Genomic DNA, 17,777 nt, shown 5'->3' with positions numbered 1-17,777 from the left:
TGTTAGGAGAAACATGAGAAAAGAAAATCTTAACAAGGATTAAACAATAAAATGTCTACGTCTGCTGTCATGCATACACATTGGGAGGCTTTTGTGTATTCAAAGTGGGTGTCGTGGATAACAATATGCAGACTTTTCTCATCTGTCAGTAGCGAGCTTGACGTCAGCACACACCTGGGGGCACGCCGCCAGATTTAGCTGGGACCGGACGGACCGCATTGAAATATACACTGCAGCGAACCGTGTGCCAAGCCTGCGAGCGAGAAAGACACCGGAAATTAGAGCAATTTACTTTCAAAATAATTGTGTCCGTTTTGAGCAAATTCAGAAGCATGATTTACCTATAGTTCTTCAAAACTGACACGAAACAGCAGACAAAGAACAACTGCTACCCATTTAAGGCCAGAGAATCACATGCACCGACAGTGATGCATGTCAGAATAATTTAAATTCAGCTGTTTCATTTTAGCTCAAACTTTGACCATTTATGTACTTCAGTTTATGTGCTATCAACCTATTATTATTACTACTATTGTTATTAGTAGTAGTAGTATATTCTTGATGCTTTAAATGACCGCAGCGAAATCAGAGCTTTTAAATATAATATGCATTCAATTGTAGCTATGCCAGTTGTTGCCTCAAGGTTCTTTATATTGTAGGGTAAAGACCAACAATAGCGTACAGACAGAAGCCACTCTTAAGATAAACGTAGAGCGGTGAATTTTAGCATCATTTTTAGGATTTCAGGTGGACGAACAAGAAGCGGACGTAAGTCCTTTTATTTTGAAAACCTGACACAGGTGCGTCGGAGCGCGAGGCCTTTTCTACAATCAGCTGTAAATTCAGATGATCTGCGGCGTTTGAATGTGAACGTGATCTGACGGCTAACGCTCACCGGTGGGGGAAAATATACCGGTTTCACCATCAAATAATAAACCAGTGTTGCTCAACATGAGGGGAGAAACGGCTGTAAGTATCAAACTATCAACACTATTAATAATTAATACTATTTCACTAAAATCACCAATAAACACTGAGACTGAAGCACGTTCGATTTAATGTTTCAATCAAAACTTGGAGGAGTTTTAAAGATTTGGACTGTGAGAAAGAGCTCTTTTGTTTTCAGCAACTAGTTATTTTTGACCTCTTTTAATATTTAGGAGAATTCTGTGGAGGGGGACGAACGCGAAGAGGCAACGACATCAGAAGTTGGCTTTGGAGAGAGACGGCCTGTGAGTACTCAGAAACTCTCTGTGGTAGTAAAACAACTTTTGGTTTTTTCAGTGGTTGTTTTAAGATAGTTTCGGAAAATTCTCACAAACACTGTCTGAAAATATTAATATGTCAACAAACTGGTAGATAGCCTATTCTTTTCTTCTGTTTCCCTATAGAGCTGGCACACTGTATTGTTTTGTAAAGGCAAACAGACTGGCTAGACAGACCCAGAATATTAAGACATGCATTTTGCTCTGTCACTGTAAACAACATAACTAATTTGTTATAATCCCTGCTGTTTGACCCCTGTGTAAATAACACAGAAAACACTAAATCCTACAAGGGTCTGGCCTTATAGGATTCCATTGTTAAGTCAATGTTATTTAACTACTTAATGTAACTGTAGTTTGTAAAATTAGTCATCATGCAGTCTAAAAATATTCCATTCCTACAGCACTCATTGGAATTGTACTAGTTGTCTCACAACAAAGAAAAGCTGATAATTGTGCTGATAATTGTGTGTTACAGAGTATTGTGGCATTGCAAAGCATGCTGAAAAAGGTTTCCCAGAGTCCTTTTCATAATCTGCACAAGGTGAGCGGACACATGGACACTCAAATGTACACGCTTGCTTCCTACCTGTAAAAACACAGAACAGCAGGTGATGCTATATATTTGAAAAGCAATGCTTCCCCTGAATACAAACAAGTGTTTCTTTTTTAAAGATGCTGAGTTGTGGTTTAAATGCAGAGCAAAACTAAAACTTTGTTTGGTAGAAAATCAGGTGTGGGAGAGCTTGTTGTTGTTGTTGTTTGGTTCAAAAGGAATTCATTGATTTGCATTTCTGATAAGCAATATGTGACATGTAGGCATGATCTTATCATGCTTCACTCCAGTAATCTGTTTTCAGTGTCAGTGATTTTTATGCCCACAGGGTGGTGAGCGGACACCTGCTGCTACAGATGTGACGGGCAACCGTGCACCACAGGTGAGAAGGACCAGCAGTTTTTGTGTGTGCGTTATTGAGATTGTGTTCAAACGTCGTGTTTTCATAAATACATCTTCTTACACTCAGAAAACTTTAAAGGCAAAGGCTAGTCACCGTCCTCCTTTCTGGGTCACAAGTCCACGCCCTTTCCATAATCACACTGTTATCATGGGATCTTGTCTGACAGGACTTTTCTATTATTAAAATGCGCTGTCAGCATGTTGTAGCGATTTAAGCCATGCGCTGAGTGTTTATCATGTAATTGTTAAAAGCTGATATCTTACAGATGCCATCCAGCTGATCAGATGCCTTATTTTGGTATGTGTGGCATGCCATTTGTAAAGGCCATTGAAATAATGCTTAAAAAAAAAAAAAATTAATGATGGGCTACACTGAACTGACATAAATGCTGCCATATTTCTGTCTGGAGGGCGGGGTTTTAGATTCAGATTTTCTCATGTTGTCTTAAATGCGTGTCCTGCTGTGGAGTGCAGGAACGTTATCAGTTAAGCCTTCAGGCATATTGTTGGATGTTTGCGTGACACAGCTAAAACCACTTCCTCTTTTGTCTTTTTTTTTTTTCTTCTCTTAGGAGAATGGAGTCAATAAGAGTTTAGCCAGAGTGAATCCTCTTTATACTCATTACCTAGTGTGCATTTTCCACTGATTTCTGGCTTTACCACAGCATCACTTTAAAAAGTGTTTTTAAAGAATAACCCTGTGCTCTGCCATCAGGAAGGCAAAGGTGGCGTAACAGAGGACGAAGGGAGGAGAACTTCAGAGAAAGCCGACGTTGATTCCATCTTTGTCTCTCGACCTGAATTTCAGAGCTCCCCTCTGGATCTTCCCTCTGACGTTAAGACTGTGGAAAATGGAGGCATGTTTTCTGAGCCCATGAACAACCTGTTCCAAAGCCAGAACCACAGCAATGAGCAAGACCACGTTCAGAGATTAACATTAAGCAATCACACAGCTGCTAATGATGTAACCCTGAACTCTCCAGACTTATTTAAAGTAAGTCCAGCTCAGACACAGAGCCTCTCGGAGAGTTTGCAGTCAAAAAGCTCTGACCTCTTTAAAGGCAAAGAGGATGATCTTTTCCAGGCTGCTAAAGGGGATGGTTTACTCCAGGCTGCATGGGTTAAGGAGGTGGACCCTTTTGATAAATCTGCCAGTACTTTTGTCGACCCATTCACATCTCTGTCAAACAAGGAGAATGATCTGTTCCAGTTTCCAAAACCTGTGGTGGCAAATCCATTTTCTGCTGCCCCAGTCCAAGAAACAGATTTGTTTCATGCAGCTCCAACAAAGCAAAACAAACAAGATACCCCAGCTAAAGAGAAGGACCCTTTTCATTTGCCTTTTAAAGAAAGTTTGGACATATTTTCCTCTTCATCCATGAGTGCAGTCGATCCTTTTCCAAGCCCAATTGAAAAGGATTTATTTCGAGATGTTTTCAGTTTGGATGACCCTTTTGGTTCCACTCCCTCTGAGAAATCTGATGCTTTCCAGGATGTTTCAAGTGGGACTCCAGACATCTTTCAGCCACTTCCCTCAAAGAGCAAGAATAAAGTTGAGATGATGTCCAGCAACATTGACTCAAACTCCTCATATTTTTCACTTAAGAGTCCTTCAGAGATGAAATTTGATGTGCCAACATCTCCACACCTTTTAAAAAAATCAAAAACTCCTCCACCAGTTCCACGAAAGCCTTTCCAAAAGCCACAAGAGATTACCTTGACGACTCCTCAGGGAACCAAACACGATATTCTTCAGCCAACCCCCATCATTCAGGCCAGGGATCTATCTGCCTCACCCAGCCAGTCTCCAGCTGAAATGAACAATGTATGTAATGAACATCCATTCAATATCTGCGTATTTGAGTGTGCAGTGCCCTTTCATTGTTGTAGGATACATCAGCGACTTATATGACATGCTCCCGATACCTTCTTTTATAATCAAATTTGTAGGTGCAGGTATTTAAACGTCCCCTGAAGCCGCTTCCTCGAATTCGACATCGGCGGTCAGAAAAGTCACCTCTGTCAGAAAAGCCGCCTCGGCCAGAAAAACCACCACAGTTGGAGTCCCCTGTAAGCTAAAAACCCAGTTTTCTGCTTGTTGAACTCACAAATACGATGCATTTACTGTGTTTTTAACACCCTTCTTTGTCGCCTTGCTGCTATATTTAGAGTGAACCTGAACCAAGTGTACCAGAGCTCTTTCCCAAGCCATCCTTCAAACACCTAAAAGCAGTTACTCGCCATAAACAAAACCGCCCGGTAGGTTATATGGCTTATTTTTAAAACTAGCTGCACTAATTAGCTTGCACATGTAGCATGTTCATATCACTGTGAAGCTAATAAAAGCTTTAATGTTACTGTGAATAAATATTTTTTTTTATAAATCTTTACTTTTTTTTGCACAGGAAATAAAACCAGTGGAATCTGAGAACTATGTTGTCTTTGAGGACATCCTGCTGATTGGGCAGGTGTGTTTCAGTAATCAAATCTGAAATTACAGAAAGACACTTCATTCAGGCTTCATTGTTTATTAGATCCCGTGTAAATGTCAGCGGGAATGAACAACAATAGGACAGTTGTATCATTAGGTAACTGCCAGCTAGCTTAAAACCTGCATTGCAATTTCCCCCCAAAAACTAAAGCTAAATTCTTCCGATTATGAGTATTAAGGTGCCCATTGCATTGTCTGTTATATAATGACATTTTGTACACTGAACTGATGCTGTATATTGACCTGATGCTGAAGAGAGATCATCTGAAAGGGAAACAAACCCACCTTGGGGGCATGAATGTACTTGGTAATTTAAATGGCCACTGTTTGTGTTTAGGATGGATTCTTGCTAAAATGAAATGGTGCCACCATTGTACCCCACAGGCCCTGTTTCTGTTTTTGCACAAATATTCATATTGTAACATGGATTATTATGAAAGGGTGTACAACTGGTGGCATAAAGAGGTCTTTCATCAATATCTTAAACAGGAAAGGTGTGTGGAAGACTGGCCTGATGACAGTCCTCAGCTGGACCCTGAATACAAACCAGTAAGAATACATTCTTTAACATTTAGCTTAGATGTTTATGATGATCTACTAATGTTTTTTTTTTTTGTTTTTTTTCTCTCTAGTCTGGAAAATTTAGACTTCGGAGGGAGTCAATGAGGGTCAGAGCCAGTTCATTATTTAACTAGCTTTGGTCTTTAAAAAAAAACTGAAAAGAAAAGAAGCTAACAAATCAAAATGTTTTCTTTAGGTACAGGCTGAGTCTGATGGAGGAAGTAGTGAAGACCAAGACAGGAGTCACAGCAAGGTATTATCTGTCTCATTTTATTCACTGTTACACATTCTAGGGTGTTTTGCATCACTATGTTGTCTTGCATGTAGCTTCACCTCCAATATTTCTTTCAGAAAAAGGACAAGAAACACAGAATGTTCCTATTGTCCACGAGAGGGTCAAAGGTAAGTTGCCTGAACCCGTCTCCCTGCTTCTCTTTGTGTGTTTATCTTAATGGCAATGTTTCTTACTTTTTAGGGCAAGTTATACGACATGAAGGAGAGGAAGAGTAGCACGTTGCCCCTCCCAAGAAAATCGTCACAGGTAACACCGATGTCACATTAAGTCGACGATTAATATTGGGAAAGTTCTCTGACGTGAAAGGGAAAAAAAATTCATTATTAGATTACATGTGAACACACCAGTGCTCAATTTAGAAGTGTGTTTTTGTTTTTCAGGACCATTTTTCAGATGTGCACATGTCTGCAGGAGAGATTGATGATGAGGAGCAGACTTGGATGGACTACAAAGTATCTTGTTTTTTGTTTTATTTTTTTATTTTCACCCCACTACTTTTAGCATCTGTGGGCAGAATTCATATCTTTTATTATTTATTTATTTATTTATTTTTTGTTATCAGAAGAATCCTTCAAAGACTAAGGTTAATAAGCTGCTTAGAAGAGCATCCACTAACCAGTCAGTGCTAGAGGGAAAGAACCTGAATGGACATTCACCTCTGGAGTTAAAGGTAGGCTGTGTCCGTGAATGCAGGAGGGCTCAAGATAGATGCATACATACATTTCCCCCAAACCTTATCTCATGGGACCAATGTGTCTGAAAAGCATACCAATCAGTCTGAAGAATATGATGAGTTCAGCTGATCAAAAGCATGGATTGTGAGTTGTCTAATGAAGAGAACGTATGAGATCCACCCATTAGCCTGGAAATGTCTCAAAACGTGACACAAAAGACGTCCACAAGGGAATCCTGTTCAGATGCTCACACCTCTTTGATTGGCTCCTTTTATTGTTAAAGGAGCAGTAGAGTTCTCGGTGACTGACATCTCACCCTAGTTCAAAGAATACACCCAGACCCCATACAGAGGAAGATGGTGTTTAAATCTGCCATCATATTCTTGGTCATGACCCTCACCTTGTGACCATTGGTAAGGGTTGTAAGGAACACTCAACAGTCACTTCATTAGGTACACCTTACTAGTACTGGATTGGACTCTGTGGTAGAACTCCCTTAATTCTTCATGGCATACATTCAGCTCCATATTGACATGATAGCATGACATGGTCATCGGCTTGTCTATGATGCAAATCTCCTGTTCCACCACATCCCAAAGATGCTCTATTGGTTTGAGATCTAGTGACTGTGGAGGCCATCTGAGTACAGTGAACTCATCGTCACGTTCAAGAAACCAGTTTGAATTCTAACCCTGCCATCTAAACATTGGACATTTCAATTTCAACTGCAATCTTCTATTGCCCAGTTTATCGAGCCTCAGTTTTCTGTTCTTAGCTGATGACAGGTGTGACACCTGGTGTGTTCTTCTGCTGCTGTAGCCCATCTGCTTCAAGGCTGGACCAGTTGTCCATTCAGAGGTGCTCTTCTGCATGCCTTGGTTGCAACAAGTAGATATTACCCTCTAATCAGCTCTAAGTAGTTTGACCATTCTCCTGTCATTAGCAAGGAATTTTCACCAAGGGAACCACCACTTAATGGATATTTTATTTTTCAGATCATTTTCTGTAAATCCAAGAGATGGTTGTGTGGGGTAAATACCAGTAGATAAGCAGTTTCTGAAAAAAACATAGTCTAGCCTGTCAGTCACCAGCAACCGCGTCATGTTCAAACTCATTTAAATCACCTTTCTTCCCCATTCTGATGCTTGGTTTTAACTTCAGCAGGTCATTTTGACCATGTCTAGATGCCTAAATGTTTCGAGCTACTGCCATGTGATTGCTTGCTGATATTTGCCTTATAATGGACAATATGTGTTTTATAGAGAACTCCAGATCAAAGCAGTGTTGAAGATGAAGAAGAAGGGGAAACTATTCAAAGAGAGGTTCATACTCTGAGACTTTTTTTTTTTTTTTGCCTTTTTTTATGCTAATGTTAAGTCTGTAGCCTGCCATGCATTTCAATTGAAGAATGTGATCTTTTTTTTTCTCCATAAGAAAAAAAAGACATTGAAACTCAAGTTTGTGCCACGCAGAGGATTTGTCATCACTTCAGTTAAGGTATTACACTGACAAAGTACTTCTTATATTTCACATTTCACTGCTTTGCAGCTTTTTACATTTCAAAAATATTTTTGAAATACTTTCTCTTCAGGCAAATGATGAATCAAAGGGAGTTTTTGGTAATACACCTCGCAAAGACTCAAAGGTAGGAGTACATCAGTTTAACTGCATCAGATATCTCCTCAGCTAATAAGTCCTTCTCTCCATTTCCAAATTTTACACCTTTAGTAGATCTTTGTATGATTTGTGAAACTTGTCTTTACCAGGATTTAGTCACAACCTTAAAAGGTGAATTCTTAGAAAATGTAACAATATCATCACTGTACTCTCTGTACCAGGAAGCTTTGTCTTAAAACATCTCTTGCTCCAGGTCCTGGTCTTCTGTCAGAAAAGGCTTTTATTTCCACTTAAAATTTATATTTGCTCTATATAGCAATATCTAGTTCAAGGGCAGTTCCTTAATTTAGGATTTTCATAAATTTTTTCATATTCTTAATCAGGCGGACATGCTGGATGAGCACGATCCAGAGCAAGAGAAGAGCAGCTGCTGTGCAGAGGCACTAGGCAGTGATGCACTAAACGGGGTAGATGGGTGTAAACAGGTATTTCATATTTCTTTGTATTTGTTAATATCCCTCAAAGTATTATTTTATAACGATACCGGTAACTACTATGAAAAAGTGATTGATTTTGGGCATAAAGTAACTTTAAGGTTAAAATTTATTTTTATTCTTCTTATTTATATGTGTGTGTATATATGGTTGCAGGTACAAAATACATTTCACTGTGCATTGTACTGTGTATAACTGTGCATGTGACAAATAAACACTATCTTAATCTTAATCTTAATCTTAAATGCACAGTTGTGTCATCACTGTGACTCCTGAATTTTATTTTTCTCTGTTAGAAAAAATTTAAACCTAAACATCCCATTCCCACACCACGCAAGCCTAAGACGGCCAATGGCCAGGCCGAACAGATTGGATTCAGCTACCTCACACCTCAGCAGGCATCGAAAGTATGTTTATTGCACAGACATTTGCATAACACGCTATTGTGTTATTCACTTTCTGAGGTTTGTGTTCTGATTTTCATACTTCTGCAGGATGAGTTTGCTGAGGATGAAATGGACGAAGATTTCATGAGTCCTGGAGAGATGCACGATGTAGATGAACAAGATGAACTGGAGTTCTGCAAAGAGGTACTCATTTCACTTTGATTCACTTTTACTGCTTTACTGTGGCATAGTTTAAGGTGACTCTTAGAATTGTTTTTTTTGTTTTTTTTTTTTCCCCAATAGAAAAAGCCATCAAAGCTTAAACTTCCCAAAAAAGGCAGGCGTAAGGTGAGTCTATGTTCAATCATCTCTGATTGCAAGGAGAGATTTTGCTGCCACATCTTTACTTTTATCTCTTTTCAGAGCAAAGCCACGTATGCAGAGGAAGATCCACCAGGAGCCACATCTAGTGACTACCTGTCAGAGGCTGCCAGGGTGAGTTTTAAACTTGGTCAACACTAAATATGTTAAAATTCTTTGACTTGCTAAACAAACAGTTGGCATGACACCAGGCTACCACTGAATGGTATGTCCTTATCTCACCTTTAAATAATGTGAAATAATGCTTTTGTGGTAAACTTTGAAATAAATGTTAGATTTGGGTACAGCTACGTTACCTTTTTTTTTTTTGCTATTTTTACCCTAACAGCCCCACAGTACACTTTATTTAATAAATCAAGAATGTGTTACTTTGACAGAACCAAAGACCAAAACCAGATCAAACAAACTGTCACATCAAATTTCTACGTAAATATATTTCTAAAGGTGCTGTTGACATCAAATTCACACCGGATGTCCATAACAACCCATCCAATCCACACATGCAAAGGAAACAAACCATAATATTCATAAAATGCTGAGGTGGGGATTTGGTGCATTCTTCCACACAAACACTCTTCAAATCTAAAGGATTTGCAGTCTCCTCCTATGAACTCTGAGTTTTAGTTCGTTCCATATATATTTTCAGTTGGATTCAGGTCAGGTGATTGGCTGGGCTGGTCTAGCAGCGTTTCCTCGGCTGTGTGTTTGGGATCATTATCTTGCTGAAATGTCCACCCTTGTTTGAGCTTCATCATCCTGGTAGATGGTAGCAGATTTTTTTTTTTTTTTTTTTTTTTTTTTTTCCCCCATCCATCCTTCAATTATGTAAAGCGTGCCAGTGCTGTATGCTAAAAAAAATAAAATGAAATAGCCCCACACCATGATGTTCCCACCTCCAAACTTCACTGTTGGTATGGTCTGTTTGGGGTGATATGAGGTGCCTTTTTCCCACCAAACGTGGTGTGTATTATGAAATCCAAAGTTCGGTTTTGGTCTCATCTGACCAGATGATATCCTCCCAGTATTTCACAGGCTTGTCTAAATGTTGTTCAGCAGATTGCTTTTTCTTCAGCAATGGAGTCTCGCATGGTGAGTGTGCATACAGTGCTCACTGGAACCTTAAGCAGTTTAGACATTCCTCTGTAATCAGTGCCATCAGTATGTTTTACAATGATAAGGTTGCACAGGTCTTGTGAGAAGTCACTGGTTTTACCCATCATGAGATGTTTATGTGGCACTTTTTTTTTTTTTTTTTTTTTTAAATATATAGGCCATCAGTTGGGACTGAACCAACTGATATTAATGTGCACCAAGTGGAAGGATTGCTTTCCAGTTACTTATAGATTTCAACTGGTGTCCTGACTTCCCATGCCTTTTTGCACCTCCCTTTTTTCACCGTGTCCTTTCTCATTATTACACACAATTTATGGACATCTGTGGTTAGATTTTTGTATGTGTGTGGATTAGATTGGTTGTTACTGACATCTGGTGAGAATGTCATGTCAATACCACCTTTAGAAATATATTTACTCAGAAAATTGGTGATGTGTTCAATACTTATTGTGCCTACTGTATATAAGATGAACTTTTTAGTTATTCACTTGCCAGGTGATTTCAGCAATGAAATGTTGTCTTTGTTCTCTCTGTTTCTCCCTGGACTGCATTCCTTAGTCATGTGACCAGACAGGTTTAACTGTATAATGCTTTAGCACATCTACTGCAACATGATTTGTGCAAGTGAAAAGGCCTTAACTAATGTTGGGTTTTAATGAGTGATACGTCGTGTTTTATGTATGAAGGAACACATTTAAATCACTTTAGTTTAAAATTAAACATTTGGTATATTAAACAATCAAAACCAAGATTGCCCATGTACATGTAGTACATGGGCAATCTTGGTTCAGAGTTTAGTAACAGGACATGTGGACATTTACTCACTCTCCTGTATGTCTTAATTGTACATACTGTGGCAAAACCCTCAAGGATAAGATAAACATATTTTTCTCTGAGACTGGGAAAGCTATAAATAAGATACACATATCTCCCAGAGCTGTGAAGTTAGTTTGGCACTATCTGTCTGTCTGCTCTCTGTCTAATGTATTTATTTAATTGTCTATTATTTGCTTCAGCCACTGCTTATTTTGTAACGGCAGAGCCTCTCAGTGATGACAGCAAAGCCACAGACACTTATCTCCTTATGTTTGTCTTTTCCTGGATAGGTGTTCAGTTAACTATAATTTCCCCATTGTGGGATCAAGAAAGGATCGTTTTATTCATTGAGTTAAAAAAAAAAAAAAACCCCAACACGAGTAATGTGTGTTGCACTGACTCACTGAGACATTTACTGGTTTGTTTTCAACCACATCCACCCCTGCTTCCCAATTTAGGCGGAGTGGCGGGCCGCTCAGCTAGATGAGCAGACTTTGACAGGCAATGAGGAGGAGGACGAGGATGGGGTCAGTTTATTTGAACACTGAATGTGCACAGATTCTCTATTTAACCACTGTCTTTTACATTATTGTTATTATTTTTATTATTTGAATTGGATTTCAAGTAAATTATCATGTTTTTGGTCATTTTCACAGGACACGGACAGTTTGATGGAGTGGTGGAACACAGTGGAGCGTGAGTCACAATCAGACTTCAGAGAAAAGAAGCTGAACTTTAGATATAAACACTTTGATGTATCTTCTAGATTAAAATAAAACCTGTTGCTTGATTTGTGTCACAGGATGGGACGAGGTGCCGTCAGACGATGAGGACATGGTCATGACAGTGGATGATTCGAGGTATGTGTGTTAACATCTGGTAGAAAACTGTAAAATTATCTTAATGTTGAGCTGAAATAAGTGGTGATCAATTAACTGATAAATAATTATAGGTGATAAAATGCAATATTGTGCAAAAAAAAAGAAATTCTTTAAATTTTGCTTGGAAAATAAACGGGAAATAAGTGGTGCTGTAAATAGTTTTTTATGCCTGCCACTCTTTTGTCCTCCACTTGTATAGTTTCTCTTTTTGTTTCTTTTTTCTTAAAGGACATGTTACACACCATGATATGCCAAGTTTGGGGATCACCTTGTTGGTGCAAAAATACCATTTTATGCCTATGAGGCTGTTGTCTTTGGCCTTTTTCATAGATTCAATTCAAATTTGAGCAAATCTGTTTTTTTGTTTTTGTTTGTTTTTTGATAGTCTGCTGTTAACAAAGTCCCCAAAGATGTGATTTAAAGTTAGTTCTTAGTTGTCTGTATGTTTACACACAAGGCTGCTTCATTTCTTGAGTTCGGTGCCTTATTTTTATGCTTGAACAATTCATAAGTCAGTATTAAGTGGATTAATAAACCAAAACAGTTCCTCTGAATATGGTCAGGAACAAGAACTGGACTGAAAATGAATGAAAAAGCAGCCACTGTCCAAAGAAGAACCTCCAGAAAACCCAGAGAACTGTTGCTCAAGACTTCTTTAAAAAAAAAAATCTACAAGATAGTCGGAAGCAATATGTAAAGAAATGGGGTGGCTTATGACTTTTGCACAGTACTGTATAAGGTTACTCATGCTGTACATCATTCAGAGGTGGCAGAATAGGTAAAATGAACTAAACCAGATTTATTTCATATGGGATTTTTATTAGTGTTGAAAGAATATAATATTGGGACTTGAAAAAAGTACTGATTTTACCATTTTTTTTTTTTCTTTCAAGTAACATTTTTCAATTGTACTGAAACACTTTGCCAAAATTGTCTTAGTACTAGAAGAAGACAACTATTGGCTGGTATACCCCCTGGCTAAACTTGACTAGCTGTTGGATCCCTTAAATAATTTCCTCAAGAATCAGATTTTAAGTTGCCGTTTCTAACACGCTGCTTTGGCTCCTAATTATTTCCCAGGTCATTCACCATTTTGGCAGACAAGGTTCATCGAGGCCTGCGTGTCTTCAACAAGATCTTCACAGAGCGAGCTGAGGTCCTCTGGGAGTCCATCATGGTGCTCTACACCATCGCTGATGACATTAACGAGTTCCACCAGAAAGCCAAGATTGCTGGCATCACCGGCGGCACCACCACAGCTGTGGGCAGTGTGACGGCTATTGCTGGCTTAGCTCTGGCGCCCTTCACCTTTGGTGCTTCTCTGGTAATCACAGCTGTGGGTGTGGGTGTGGCGACGGCTGGAGGAATAGCTTCGGCCTCTGCTGCCATCTCGGATAATGTTAACAACATGCATGACCGGAAGAAGGTAAGCTGGAGTTTTGTAATGCATAGTGCTGATGGTTGACTGGGAACATCTCAGACCAGCAACTCACCCAAATATATTTACCCTCAGATTTGACTTTTCATGAGGGTTTAGTGTGACACATAGCTACAAACAGTTGATTGCATGCCCTTTTTCATGCTTGAGCTTTCCGTTTACTTTTTCAGTGTTTTCTGACTCTCTTTAGGTCGAGATAGTGCTGCAAGAGTACGAGACTCACTTGCTGGATATTAGGAAAATCCTCCACTTTGTCAATCAGGGCTTGTACAAACTGCGTGGCCATCCGTTTCTCAGGTCTGGCACCCAGCATTACTCCGAGGACTGGGAGATCCGTAGGGCTGTGCAGATAATAAGCTTAGTCGACTCCCCCGTGATGCGAGCAACGGACATAGCTGACGGAGCTGTGGCCTCGGTGCAAGCGCTCTTTGAAGGCATGGACCAATACTTCACCAAGGACACCAGGGAGCTTAAGAAAGGCTGCAAGAAGGAGATGGTGTCTCAGCTTAGAGAACTTGCAGCTGTGCTCAATGAAGCCATAATGGAGCTCAACACCATCCGAGAGGAGCTTCAGGAGGCCACTGGAAGCATTTGAGTGACTCCTGCATGGTGACGTGTATTTGTAAAAGATTACTACCACCCTCTCCTGGCTACATGAGTGAATTGTTCATCCAGTGCACGTCTGCAATTTAATATGCAGTTTCAGACTGGTTTTATTCCACATACGTTTGCTGAAAACTGCAGATTCTAGACTTTGGTTGGACCACTAAATTGTACTAAGAGAAACAACATGTATGAAGCTTGTAATGGTAATTTTTGCTGGAACTCTGTAAGAAAATTGAAGTTATTTTAGATGTTTGTGCTTTACAGAGAAAATGTGGCAGTGCCTCATATTCACAATCAAAGAAATGTGAGGGTAACTGAAATAGTTTAATTTATTAGAATAGCTTAATTTATTGTATTGTTCTGCTGCAAACAAGCCTGAAGTGTATAAAGAAAAGCGACCTGGTTGAGAGCTCTTTTCTACCTGTGAGGTGTTATTGCCAACAAAATGTCAGCAATGTTTTTAATGCAGCTTTTTATTGGTGATTACACCACCACCCCACCCGCGTTAAATTGGCCGCCTTTTACGTGGTTTTGAGATGCCGTTTGTGCACATGTATCCATTATAGGTTCATATAGACAACACTTTATTTTCAGATTTCACATTTTCATTTTCTGCTCAGACTTTCAGTCTGTACATATATACAAGCCTTTTTTTTTTTTTTTTTTGGAATCTGTGTCTCTATTTTAACTGCCTTGTTGAACCCATCTGGTCACGTTTATGAATACAGAAAGGCTTTAGTTAATTTGCTGCCAGATAAAGCTCCTGTTGTGTGGATCTTCCTGGGTTGTTTTTAACCTGAATAAGACGTATTTGTAAAGACCGTGAAATAAACCAGTTTGTTTTAACACTGAACCAGATCCTTTGCAAATGTGTCCCATTTTCAAATACTGGCCCCAAGGTATGTTCCCACACTGGAAAGAGGACTCAAAATGTTATGTACCAAGTGAACAGCTGAATGACTATGAAATTTCATTCAATCTTAACATATGAACAGGTCTTTAAAGATTTGCAGCACATTAGTTTGTAGTCGCGTTTGTGGGTAAAATCATAAGCGTAGGAACTGGGGGTGGGGGGGGGGGGGCTCATGCCCCCCCCCCCCCCCCCCCCCCCCCCCCCCCCCCCCAATATTGGAGACAGGCACATTTGTCACGCCCAAAAATTACACAGTGGAGGAAAAAAGATACTTGATTTTGCAATCTTTAACTCACATGCTTTAATTTTGAAGGCGCAAGTCACTGGGCTCCCCCCGTCCCCCTCTGAACGGCTAGTGTTTGGGAGGCGGAGACAGCGGCAGGAGTCAGGAACTCTTTGAATGAGGTAAAACAGTCTGTTGGGAATGTTACCATGAATAAAATAAAAACTAAAATTAAAAGGAAAAAATGATAACTAACTAAAACTGTATTGTAAGTTTAAAAAACTAACTAAAACTAACTAAAATTACAGATAAAATGACCTTCCTTTTCTTGTTTGTCATTTTATTTAAAAGCCTTATGGATTGATCATTTTTCCGCTCTCCGAGTTTAAGCTGGGAGCGCCATCGGGCAGCTGTGTGCGTGCGTGCTGAGCTCACTGCGCTGGTCTGCAAAGTACTGGCAGCGTCTGCCGAGAAAGCGGCAGAGTCCCATATGGAGTTTCTTTGAGTCCAATAATACAGATAGAAGAGTGTCTTGTTGTGAATGATGAAAAATGCATGGAACACATCTCAGTGAGGAAAAAACACCAACATCAAAGTCCACCTGAGAAGCGCACACAAGGAAACCGCTCTGAACTGACGGAATCTGGCATTCACCTCCGGAGAAATGTGACTGCTCCTCGCTGCCACGCAGCCGCAACGTTGTGATGAACCTGTTCCGTCCTTGTGCGTTTCCGGCCACTTTATCAGTGAGAGAATAACAATCGGGAACAATCAATACAAGGACTCCCAAATGTCAGCAAATTGCTGGAGGGAGCTGCTAAAACTGTCTGAATGGACTCGAGGGAATGAAGAAAGTGAAAAACCAGGGACAAATATGTTTGCAGCCAAAAAAACTGAGCACAAAGAGCGAGGACCAAAAGAACTCCTCGCCGGCACTGCACATAAAACACCAGCATACGACCGTAAAGTAATGAGCACACAATCCAGCTACACAAGCAGAAGTGCGACATGAGGTCAGCCACATATCGAGCATCTAACCAAGCTAGCTCCAAAACAGAAGCTGTTGTTAATCTGCTGCACTGACGCTGAACTTTATTGGGAGTTTATTGTAGAATTTATTGAGTTTGGGAGTTCATGTCTTGTGAACAGTTGGTTGTTGAATATATTTCTTTAAACAGTATCTTTTGTTGAGTTTTTATTATACAATAGTCACTCTTGTACCTTGAATATTGCACCTGACAAGGTACGAAAAACTAAAACTAATACTGAAACTAACGAAACTAAACTAAAACTAAGCAATAAACCAAAAATAAAAACTAATAAAAATGAGCAAAACCGCTCTGAAAACTAATTAAAACTAACTGAATTAAAGAAAAAGTAAAATCTAACTAAAACTAAACGATAATGTAAAATCCAAAACCATTATAACCCTGCTACATAAATGCATTTTTGACCAATATTAAATGTTTTCAACCAATAAAACATATCAAACTTTGCACTTCTGTGCATTACTAAGTTATTTTTGTGCTACTGAAATATTTAGCTTGCTAGTATATGAAGGAGTGTGAGGGCCACATTGAGGAAAAAAATGAATCATTTTGAGCATTTTGTACATTTTGAGAATAAAGTCAAAATCGTCGAAGTCGTCATTTCAAGTCAAATAATGGCCACAGCTGCTATACTGTCTACAAAATGCTTGGGTAGAAACAACTTGATCAGCTGTGTTATTGTGTCTTGTGGTTCTACATGTCCCCTCTGTACTGTATGAAGGTGCAGCCATCCTTGCAACTAACCTTTGCCAGTTTGTGTGGTTTTTCCTTCTGAGCAGATGCAGCTTTCTGCACTCTCTCTTTAACATCCTCATACTTATCACTACATCGTGTTTATGTACAAAAAGAGAAATCATATCCTTGTTACTAAAACCAAATCTAAAGTATAGTTTCACTAACTCATAATACAAGACATTCTGGAGGGTATAACAGACGTGTTGTGGCAGTTGTTTGACTTGAAGCGACTTTAATCTGCACATTTCGACTTTTTTCTCAAAATTTTGAATTTATTCTCAAAATGCACAATTTTTTTTTTTCTGTGTGGCCCTAATACTCCTTTGTACTCGTACCAGTGCGGCCAGCTGATAAAGTAAGCCTGGAATGACATGGTCATTATGCTTCATAAAAGACTCAAGCCATTTTGTTTGGTGGTTTGTCCAGGTCTTATGGTTATAGAACATATATATATATGTAAATTATACATGCACTAATATAGGTGTACATGTAGCAGCTCTGAATCGGTCGCTAATGAGACGAGGACACTTGCTCTGATCACGGCACCAGTTTTATGTAGCAGCTCTGAATCGGTCGCTAATGAGACGAGGACACTTGCTCTGGTCACAGCTTTTATTTGAATCCCCCCTTTAAAATGGGGAACGAGGGGCATTAGTTTGGTGTACACAGCCAGGCTACACTCTCATCACAAGCTGCTTGTCTCCTCTGAGCGAGAAACGCAGCAGCCAACAGTGTACATAGAAAAACAAAACATGGGTAGTCAAATAAAAATATATACATTCAAAGAGAATTGACAACACAAAATTACTGAGTGACCAAATATGTTACAAAAATAAAATGAATAAAACAGATAATCAAAACGCACCTTTAAAATGGGGAAC

General features: G+C 39.4%; 1 protein-coding gene across 2 annotated transcripts; it reads left to right on the top strand.

The window, feature by feature from the left end:
- Positions 1-836: 836 nt before the first annotated feature.
- On the top strand, positions 837-14,993 carry LOC115797292 (uncharacterized). Of its 2 annotated transcripts, XM_030753827.1 has the most exons (29): positions 837-969; positions 1,161-1,232; positions 1,744-1,809; positions 2,150-2,203; positions 2,796-2,825; positions 2,939-4,048; positions 4,174-4,293; positions 4,393-4,482; positions 4,629-4,691; positions 5,204-5,263; positions 5,347-5,382; positions 5,472-5,528; positions 5,627-5,677; positions 5,751-5,816; positions 5,951-6,022; positions 6,133-6,240; positions 7,507-7,566; positions 7,679-7,741; positions 7,836-7,889; positions 8,245-8,346; positions 8,652-8,762; positions 8,850-8,945; positions 9,045-9,089; positions 9,165-9,236; positions 11,510-11,578; positions 11,708-11,747; positions 11,854-11,911; positions 13,013-13,358; positions 13,561-14,993. In XM_030753827.1, exons 1-29 carry the CDS (start codon positions 952-954, stop codon positions 13,963-13,965), a joined length of 3,594 nt encoding a protein of 1,197 aa, XP_030609687.1. In that variant the 5' UTR covers positions 837-951; the 3' UTR covers positions 13,966-14,993. The 2 variants fall into 2 exon arrangements, with proteins under 2 accessions (XP_030609687.1, XP_030609688.1); XM_030753828.1 differs by lacking the exons at positions 837-969; positions 1,161-1,232; positions 1,744-1,809 and adding an exon at positions 1,957-1,999.
- Positions 14,994-17,777: the final 2,784 nt, after the last annotated feature.

The sequence above is a fragment of the Archocentrus centrarchus genome, chromosome 18, assembly GCF_007364275.1.
Source record: "Archocentrus centrarchus isolate MPI-CPG fArcCen1 chromosome 18, fArcCen1, whole genome shotgun sequence".
NCBI classification, from domain to species: Eukaryota; Metazoa; Chordata; class Actinopteri; order Cichliformes; family Cichlidae; genus Archocentrus; species Archocentrus centrarchus.
Note: the sequence above shows the minus strand (reverse complement) of the source record. Positions and strands in the feature narration are given on the sequence as shown.

Coding starts and splice junctions, on each gene's coding strand:
- LOC115797292 (XM_030753827.1), top strand. Junction 2,826..2,938: donor TCAATAAGAGTTTAGCCAGA/GTGAATCCTCTT, acceptor CTCTGCCATCAG/GAAGGCAAAGGTGGCGTAAC. Junction 4,294..4,392: donor CACCACAGTTGGAGTCCCCT/GTAAGCTAAAAA, acceptor TGCTATATTTAG/AGTGAACCTGAACCAAGTGT.